At 39.5% G+C, this 10123-nt stretch overlaps 1 protein-coding gene and 1 long non-coding RNA gene across 2 annotated transcripts in view; one reads left to right on the top strand and one right to left on the bottom strand.

Annotated features, from left to right (window-relative positions):
- The window catches only part of LOC106515871 (uncharacterized), a 16574-nt gene that overhangs the window by 4724 nt on the left and 1727 nt on the right, over positions 1-10123 (bottom strand). The window contains exon 2 of the long non-coding RNA XR_001310045.1: positions 3812-3916. This is a non-coding gene — a long non-coding RNA (uncharacterized LOC106515871). The remainder of the gene's footprint in view (positions 1-3811; positions 3917-10123) is intronic.
- The window catches only part of disc1 (DISC1 scaffold protein), a gene marked incomplete at its 5' end in the record, with an annotated part of 55503 nt that continues 45902 nt past the window's right edge, over positions 523-10123 (top strand). Inside the window, 4 exon segments of the mRNA XM_014005907.1 lie at positions 523-789; positions 6038-6798; positions 8486-8555; positions 9199-9355. Coding sequence (XP_013861361.1) covers positions 720-789; positions 6038-6798; positions 8486-8555; positions 9199-9355 — 1058 coding nt within the window.

The raw sequence follows: 10123 nt of genomic DNA, 5'->3' as shown, positions 1-10123 counted from the left end.
CACATATTTATTTTTCAATAATTAGCTTTTATAATTTTTTTAACATATTAATTTTTGTGGTAATTTTTATATCTTCTCCGAGATTATTCCATAAACGTAACTTACTTCTTTTAATTTGAATAAAAATAAATATTGGGACCAGCTTGAGATAGTCCAAGGACCACTTTTGGCCCTCGGGCCACCTGTTGCTCATGTGTGATTATGTGTTGTGAATGACTCTCAGCTACTACCACTCTAGATTTGAGCTCATTCTGTCAGACTGACTGATTTATAGTCATTTATTTTCAGCTGGGCGGGGCGCTCATGTAATGAGGCGGTCTGAGGGAGTCTGGAGTCAAATTCCTGAACACGTAGGAGCTCCTCGCGCTCCATGACGCACGACGCACGACGCACGACGCAGCGGATAACGGATCAATGATCTGCCCTCCGGTTTGTCAGGCACGTCTCTCCGGTCGCAGTGTTGGATGTTTAATCAACTTTAAAACCAGAAGAAACACAAAAACAGTGACTTTTTTTTTTTTTTAATTTTATCCGGTTTGCTCATGCGCGCTGAAGCCCGCGGAGGAAAAAACCCGGAGAGCCGCCCGGTTCTGGAGTCGGGAGATGTTTGTTGGAGCACAAACAGCCGCTGTTTACATGTTGAAACGGAAACGGAGTTAAAAATGAACTTTTCTCCGTCTGTTGTCTGAAACTGCTTTTTTACTTACAGACAACTAAAGATGTTTGCGGGACTGATGGGACTGGACTGTCACCGGAAGTCCAGGTTTCACCACTGTGGAGCCTCAGAGGGTAAATAAAACTTTTTAAAATGTATTTTTACGTCACTTTAAGTGCTTTGAACTAATCTACAACTTTAAATACGTTCATATAGAGAGGTTATAACTTGAATTTTAGGTTTTAACTTGAGGAGGAAGGAGTTTTGTTTAAATAATTGGCTTCAAATGTTCATTAACAGTAAAAACATCTTTGTGTCCCAGAGCTCAGAGGGTTCCTTATAAAMTAAGACAAACCTGAAAACTGTAGCTTGTTAGATTTTATTCTGAGKAATAATTCAGCCATTTTAAAATGAAAGTGCTGCTGCCTTAAAACATTCAAATCTAAAAATAAAAATAAAAAATCATTGCACTTCYTCTGTAGTCTGGATTATGAGGTTTTTGCTGGAATAAACCAGTGAAGTTTAAAGACTGGATTTGTTTAAAAATCTGTTTGCTCCATAAAAAGTAAACAATATTTTGCTAACAGACATCATTCCTGGATTTTTGGTCACGTGGTCACACAGGAAGTCCCTGGAATGTACCTTCTAGCTTCCTGGCTGCTGATTACTGTTACTTTCAGCTAACCTTTAGCTACTTGTAGCTTTTAGCTATCATCTTTCTACTTTCAAGCTTATAGATAGGCTGTTTCTAATTTTAGTTTCTTGCTAACATTAAGCTACTTCTAGCTAGATTAATGCCACTTCTAGCTAACATTCAGCTACTTTTAAGTACACTACACCTTTTAGCATGGATTTTATTACTTTCACCCTTTGTTACTTTTAGCTTCTAGGTAACATTTAGCTACTTTTAGCTAGCCTTTTGCTGTTTCATTTTATCTACCTATCTGCAACTTTTAGCTTCTAACAAGCCTACTTTCATACTTTCAGCTGTCCTTTTAATAGTTTTAGCTTTTAACCTTCATCTTTCTACTTTCAGCTTTAGCCTGCTTCTGCTTTTAGCTTCTAGATAACATTGAACATTTTAGCTAACTGTTTGCCTCTGCTAACAGTTTGCTACTTTTAGCTAGCCTTTCTGTCTTTTTATTTAGCTATCAGCTTTTTAGCTACTAGCGTCTGACAGGGTTTTTACGTTTATATTAGCAAGCTTTTTAGCAAGACTTTTAATACTTTTAGCTAACATTTGGCTACTTTTAGCTACCATCTTTTTTAAGCTTTTACGCCTCTTTCTGCTTCTAGAGTCTAGTTAACTTTTTGCCACTTCTAGCTAACATTTTGCTACTTTTAGCTAGCTTTTTGCCACTTCTAGCTTAACAGTTTACTATTTTTAGCCAGCTTTTTGCCACTTCTAGCTAACATTTAGCTACTTTTTGCAACTTCTAGCTAACTTTTTGCCACTTCTAGCTAATATTTTGCTACTTTTAGCTAGCTTTTTGCCACCTTTGCTACTTTTAGCTAGTTTTTTGCCACTTCTACGTAACATTTTGTTACTTTTAGCTAGCTTTTTGCCACTTCTAGCTAACATTTTGCTAATTTTAGCTAGCTTTTTGCCACTTCTAGCTAACATTTTGCTACTTTTAGCTAGCTTTTTACCACCTTTGGTACTTTTAGCCAGCTTTTTGCCACTTCTAGCTAACATTTTGCTACTTTTAGTTAGCCTTTTGGTAATTTTTGCTATGACCTTTTTTACTTTTAGGTAGCCTATTTCTGCTTTTAGCTTCTAGCTTGCATCGTCATGACAATTTTATCTAGATTTTGTCATTTCTAGCTAACATTATGATAATTTTATAAATTTAGCTAGTTTTTTGTCACATCTAGCTAGCAGCTGGATAATTTCAGCTAGCTTTTTGTTACATTTAGCCAACATTATGATAATTTTATCTAGCTTTTTGTCATATCTAGCTAACATTATGATAGTTTTATAAATTTAGCTAGTTTTGTCACGTCTAGCTAGCAGCTGGATAATTTCAGCTAGCTTTTTGTCCCATCTAGCTATTTGCAACATTTATCTTTGAAAAAAGACTTTATATTTGAACTTCCTGGCTGCAGTGTGACACATCTTGTTTTTTAAAATGTGTCAAACTTTCACTTCCCTCTTTGTTCGGCTGACGTTCAGCTGACGTTCGTCACAAGCAATGAGGTGCTGCGCGCCAGCCGAGCTGTCAGGAGGTCTGTTTGGGTTCTGATCTGATGTTTGTGTTTTTATGACACGACTCTGAGGTGGGACTCTTTCTCTCTGCAAAGGTAAACAGTCCCACCTCTTTCAGCAGTGGGTGCTAATGTTTTTGCTCATGTCTGTGTGTCTGTTAGCGAAATATCTCATGSAACACTGCTTAGATTAAAYGAGGCTTTCAGGAAAGAACCGTTCAACTTTAATCTGACTTCAGACGGCAGCTAATCTCAGAAAACAAGAAAAATGTCTATAATTCAATTTATTCACAGGTAATTAGCAAACATTAAAATTTGTTGAGGTAGTAGCTGAGAGTTGTTCTCAGCACACATTCTGAGCTCAGTGTCTTTTATTTTTTTTAAGTGACTAAAATCTTCAGGCCTGTTTGCGCTCGTTTGTGTTTTCTGGTAGAATTCTTGAAGAACCGTTTTAGCTCAGAGCCTGACAGGATGTCGCGGATGACATACCTCYGAAAGGCTGGGATGTGGATGACCACACACACACACACACACACACACACACACACACACACACACACACACACACACACATATATAGAATGAGCCCCCAGGCGTTTCCTTCCCATTTACAGAGAAAGGCGGTCTTTATGTAACTGGTGTACGGGGGGATACAGTAACGCCACCATCAACCCGCATGGCTCCTTAGAGTTGTGTGTGTGTGTGTGTGTGAGTGTGTGTGTGTGTCACACCAGATGGTGGCCGGTGTGTTTGGTGCTCTCAGAGCGTGTTGGGTTTCTGATGTCTTTAATGGGACGGTGGCCACATCTGCAGAGCAGCACTGATGGATGAAACTGCGTGTAACCGGAGCTTTTATTGTGGCAGTCCCAGTGGACAGGAAAGCTCTTACTGTGGAGGGTCCTCTGCTTTACTCAGATTAAAATCCCCACAAACCTCGCTCCTCTAACGTACCCGTTCTGTGGTGAGTGGAGCCTGGCGGCCATGTTGCCCCTCCGGTCACACGGGACAGGAGGCATCCCCACCGGAGCGCACAGGGAGCCGCAATAATGGTTACAGCTGCAGAGACRTTGAATCACTTTATTTACAAATCAATAGAAACAGTCAGATTTATTCATTTCCTTCAAAAACATTGTTCACTTACAATTTTTTACATACTGTATGTTACTTTCAATTTTTAGCTGTGCTTTAGCTACTTTTAGGTTTTAGTTATTGCTCTGTTACTTTTGGCTTTTAGCTATCATTCTGCTTTTTGTTACTTTAAGCTTCTAGCTAGCCTTTTGCTATGTTTAGTTTTAGCTACCAATATACAACATTTAGCTTCCAGCAAGGTTTTTAATACTTACACCTAACATTTAGCTACATTAACTCTTAGCAGTCACTTTTAAACTTTTAAATAACCGTTTCTGTTTTTAGCTTCTAGCTAACATCTTGCTGCTAATAGCTATCCTTTTGCTACTTAAGCTATTGGATAGCCGTTTGCTTTGTTTAGATTTAGCCATCAGTCTTCAACTTTTAGCTTCTAACAAGTCTTTTAATACTTTCAGCTAACATTTTGCTTCTTTTAGCTCTTAGCAGTTACCTTTCTATTTTTAAACATTTAGCTAACATGTTTCTACTTTTAGCTTCATGCTAACATTTTGCTGCTTTTAGCTCTCCTTTTGCTACGTAAGCTATTAGCTAGCTATTTRCTTTTAGATTTAGCACCCAGTCTGCAATATTTAGCTTTTAGCAAGCCTTTTAATGCTTTCAGCTAACATTTTAATACTTTTAGCTTTTAGCTATCACCTTTCTACTTTGAAGCTATTAGCTAGCTATTTACATTGAGATTTAGCTCCCAGTCTGCAATATTTAGCTTTTAGCAAGCCTTTTAATGCTTTCAGCTAACATTTTGATACTTTTATCTTTTAACTATCACCTTTTTATTTTTAAGCTTTTAGATAGCCGTTTGCTTTGTTAGATTTAGCTACCAGTCTTCAACTTTTACCTTCTAACAAGCATTTTAATACTTTCAGCTAACATTTTGCTACTTTTAGCTTTTAGCTATCACCTTTCTACTTTTAAGCTATTAGCTAGCCTTTTGATTGTTTAGCTTTAGCTACCAGCCTTCACATTTTAGCTTCTAGCAAGATTTTAATACTATCAGCCCATTGTTTGCTACTTTTAGCTTTTAGCTACAATCTTTACTTTTATGCTTTTAGCTAGCCTGTTTCTACATTTAGCGTTTAGCTAACCTTTTGCTACTTTTAGCTATTCTTTTCCTTATGCATTTACTCCTTTTAGATTTTAGTTAATGCTGTTATTTTTTAAACTTTTAGCCTGCTGGTTTTTACTTTACGCTTCTAGCTATCTTTCTGCTACTTAAACTTTAGCTAGCCTTTTGCAATGTTTGTGTATTAGCTACTAGTCTTCCTCTTTTTTGCGTCTAGCAAATCTTTTGTTTCTTTTAGCTCTAAGGAAACTTTTGTACACTTTTAGCTAACCTTTTGCTTCTATTAGCTAGCGTATCGCTAACTTTTTTCCTTATGTTAGCTTTTTGCTGTGCTTCTAGTACTTTCAGACTTTAATTATTGCTCTAACAGGGAGTATGGTTGACTGATGCACAAACGTATCAGTGTGTGTTTTCCATGTGAGTGGGGAGATAACTGGGGGGGGGGGGGGGTGTTTACAGCTGTACACAAAGAGGCTGTTGATAGCCGAAGTTTCAGCCTTCATCCTCCTCTGAAGCTCCGCATTATGTGAGGCTGGAGCAGGTGCCTCGACACAAACTGAGCTCCGTCGTCCTAAACTCATCAGTTTTACTAAAATCTGTCCTTCGATTCATAAAAAGCTGTTAAAACTCACACAGACAAAAAACATTATTTACTCTTTATTTAKTATGTGTTGGAGCAGTTTTGTTGTCTGGAGCAGAAGGTAAACAAACCCAAATGAAAAACAAACAAAAAAAAAACTCTTTAGGCCACTTTTCCCTGAGAGGCGTGTCTCTGTTGAAATATGACTTTGGTATTTCCCAACAGCTGGAGCAGAACTGTGGGAAACATCACATCTGTTCTGTTGATGCTGGAGTTTTTGTCCTTTTTTTTTCACTCGTGCTGCTGCAGTTTGTGTCTGTTTATCCTGACGCTTTATCTCCCACAGAACCGGGTCACCCAGCTTAACGGTTAATCTCTGCTTCAACAGGTGGCAAAGCATCAGGGACAGCTGGACATAAGAGGCTCCACCGAAGACCGGGGTGCATGAGAGGAGAGCAGACCGGACTGCAGGGTGCTGCTCGTGCTGAGGAGGAGGAGGAGGAGGAAGAAGAGGAGGGCAGCACTGTTTGCATTAGGAGTGAAAAATCTGGATGTCCCGCTGAGGCCACGCCTCCTCAAGTGTCCTTAATGAATCAGCAGCGTTGCAACAAACCAACATGTAGCACCTTCAACAGGAACCACTTCCTGTGTCCTGGGAGACGTCCCTGTCCCTCAGCAGACAGAACCTCAACCCATCCGGCTCAGTCCTCAGAACCCAGCTCGAGTCCGAGCCCCAGCATTCACTCTCCCCCGGAGGACTCCTTCAACTCCAGTTTCAGCTTCATCCAGCAGTCTTTAAGCTGCAGCCAGAAGGCAGAACCAGAACCACTGAGTCCAGAAGCAAAACCGTCCACTTTCCCCGCTGAGCATGGTTTTCCAAAGCAGTCCACTCCCGTCCGACCGCCGCCATCCTGCGCCCGAGCYGAACAGGTCCAGAAGGAGGAGAGTCCACCCGGAAGGAGACTCCTGCCGGACTGCGAACCCCGGTCTCCAGACCTAGAGGTGGACTCGGACACCGCCTCTGCCTCCTCTGTCACCTCCGGCTACGAGAGCACCACGCTGGCCTCGGAGCAGGGCTGGGACGGCCTGGTGAGGAAGTACGAAGGCGTGCTTCAGGACTGCCTCCAGAACAACCGCACGTACGCCAAGGTGGGTACGGTTGTCCTCTGGTGCCGGGACCAGGGCCGGCCCTAGACAATATGGTGCCCCGGGTAAGATTTGAAGTGGTGCCCCTTGTGCAGTTTTTTWAATCTTGGCCCATCATGATCACTTTGACAAATTTTCTCCAAAATTATTGCAATAAACTGTATTATTTGGAGACCATTGCTAAAGCAGCAAAAGCCCAACTAAAAACTAAATGAAATAAAAGTATTATGGGGTAGTTAGAAGCTTAAAATAGTAAAAGGATAGCTAGAACCTAATAGTAACAGAACACTAGCTAAATGCTAAAAGTAGCGAAGGTATCAAAAAGATGGCTTAAAACTAAACATAAAGGCTAAGAAAATGTTAAAAGTAACAAAATGCTAGTTAAATGCTAATGAGGCAATAACACTAGCTAAAAGTAAAAAAATAGCGTAAGGCTAGCAAAGTGTATCAAAAAAGCTATTTAGAAACTAAAAGTAGTAAAAGGGTATCTAAAAACTAGAATAAATAAAAATCTAACCAAAAGTATCAAGAGGTTTGTTAAAAGCTTAAAGTATTAAAAGAATAGCTAAAAGCTAATAGCAACGAAACACTAGCTTAATCCCAAAAGTAGCAAAGAGATAGCTAAACATAACAAAGGCTGTTAATGTTAAAAGTAATAAAATGCTAGTTAAGCACTAATGAGGTAACACTAGCTAAAAGTTCAAAAAATAGCTATAGGCTACTAGTTAAAAACTAAAATTAGTAAAAGTGTAGCTAAAAACTAAAATAAATAAAAATCAAAAGGGTTATTAGAAGCTTAAATGTATCAGAATATCTTCAGAACACTAGCTAAATGCTAAAAGTAACAACTAGATAGCTAAAAAGTATCAAAAGCCTGACTAAATATAACAAAGGCTATTAATGTTAAAGTAATAAAATGCTAGCTAAGCACTAATGGGGTAATAACACTAGCTAAAGGTTATACAATAGGTATAGGTTAGCTAAATGTATGAAAAGGCTAAATAAAATCTAAAAGTAGCAAAAGGCTAGCTTATCAAAACAAATGTAAACATAACAGAAGGCTCAGCAAAAGTGAAAAATAAATTGCTAGCTAATTGCTCAAATTAGCTAAAAGCTACAAGTAGCAGAGCAGTAGCTAAAAACTAAAAGTAGCTTAAGAAGACAAAACGGGAAGTGCTGCGATTTTAAAGAGAACAATGTTTTTAAAAAGAACTGAAGTGATTTCAAAGCACTTCTACAAAAGGAAAATAAAAAAATAACATTCTGGTAAGTTTCAAAGTTGTGCCGTACGAAAGTGAAACATCTCCTGAACGTTTCGATTTATAAACTGAAAAACAGCAGAAGCTTCGTAGTTAGATTTGAAGAAAAAAAAAAGTGCTGACTCAGCAGCTGAGATTTTACAGATTAAATCAACTATAATTTCATAAAAACTCATCAAATTATAAAACACAAAATTGTGTTTTGTTTTCGTGCCCCCATCTGTGGCGTCCCCCCTAGTGTTTGCCTACACTGCCTCTGCCACGGGCCGGCCCCGGTGGGGATGATGTTCTTTAAACTGAATATTGTAAGTGGAGGAGCTGATGTGAGGAAATGAAACATGATGCAATCCTCKGGTGTTGTGGTGAAACGGGGGTCATTGCTCTCGCCTCTTTGCAGCCGACTCACAGTTCTGTCTCCCGTCTCTTCAAAGATCGAGTCCWTGATGTTGAAGCTGCAGAGGCTCCAGCAGAAAGCCATCCTAGACGACGACTACGACGCCGGTAATCTGAACACCACCGCTAGCCGAAATATTAGTTTTTATGTTGAAGAACCACAGAGTTGAGGTCAAATCTCACAAAATTATCCTGGATAAAATCACAAAGTCTGGCTGCACCTCTCAGTGCTCAGATTATGTGTCGTGGACGACTCTCAGCTACTACCACACCAAAGTTTAGCTCAAGATCTGTCAAACTGACTGAGGTGTAGCTGTGTTTGATAATATTGACTAGCTGTGGCGGCCATCTTGAATGGGATTTCCTCTGAGTCAGWCTGGTCCAGTACTTTCTGCAGCTTTCAATAAKGATTTATGAGATATTTTGCTAACGCTACAGACAAAGAAAACAGAAGATATTAAAACTGTAAGTTCAGTCTCCCTCTGCTTCCTCAGAATAATAAAACAATAATTTAATGTTTCAAAGCAGCAGAACTAAAGTTKACCTTCTAGTCTACCTGTTAACCTACAGGAAAAACAAAAAAAGAAATAAAAATACTTTTAAAAACGTGGARCTTTTTCAAAGCGTTTGCCCTGTGGTTCAAGTTTCGACACTCTGCTGCGTTTGGAGTCGAGTCCTGGGACCCCTCTCAGTTTGACCCGAGGAAAACGTTTATCTTCAAAGAGTGATCAGACGTTTTGTTTGCTTCCAGCCGAGCGCTTCGGGAACAAGCTGGAGGAGCTGTGCAGGGAGCGCGGAGCTCTCAGGCTGGGTCTGCCCTCCAGGCAGCCCGGCGTGGCCTCCTTCCTGGAGCGGCTCAGGCAGGTGGTGCACGGCGCCCTCCAGAGGACGGAGCACCGCCAGCACAGGTCAGTCACTAAAACCCTCACTAATATCTGCTGATGCTCCAGCGTGGAGCCCCCGTTTTTATCTGTAGCTTTGAAGTAAACAAGCCAATTATATAACAAATGTTTGGCTCAGCTGGGAATAATAAAGCACGTCGTAAAAAATATTAGATTTTTGAGAAAACGATGAGAAAATCCATCCATCTTTGGAGCTGTGCAGTGATCCTCAGAGCAGAAACATCATTAAAAGTTTAAACAGATCACAGAAAGTTCATCTATAAACTTTAATATCTTTAACTTTTGAATCACATTTTGAGTTTTATCATTTATCAGTGTGCATTGCCAATGCAATGCACAATATTGTGATTCGTTTCCCATCCAAGTCATCTCAACTTTGCCATGCTTCTCCTCCTGCAAACTTTGTCCTAGAGCTGCCATTGTAATTTATATCTGTAAAGCTCCTGTGCCAAATGATGGCTATGCCTTTTGGTGCCTGTAAAACTTATAGTTTATGAAATATTAATGTTTAATGAATTATAATGGCAGTCAATGGAGCCTTGTATTGGTCCAATACTGCGACATGCTGTACTCAACTTGGTACTGCACCATAGTTTAATATTTCAACTCAGTAGTTCAGTGTTTACAGTACTAATATGATTTATTTTGATGTTTTACTATAAAATTGTCTTAATACTGCTCAATTGTTGTAATATTATGCATTTTTGTGTCAATAATTGTATTGGCAATGTGGCCTCTTTCTGCACACATACAAACCAACCCTTGCCACCAGCT

This window comes from Austrofundulus limnaeus, unplaced genomic scaffold (assembly GCF_001266775.1).
Source record: "Austrofundulus limnaeus strain Quisiro unplaced genomic scaffold, Austrofundulus_limnaeus-1.0 Scaffold33, whole genome shotgun sequence".
Lineage (NCBI taxonomy): Eukaryota > Metazoa > Chordata > Actinopteri > Cyprinodontiformes > Rivulidae > Austrofundulus > Austrofundulus limnaeus.
Note: the sequence above shows the minus strand (reverse complement) of the source record. Positions and strands in the feature narration are given on the sequence as shown.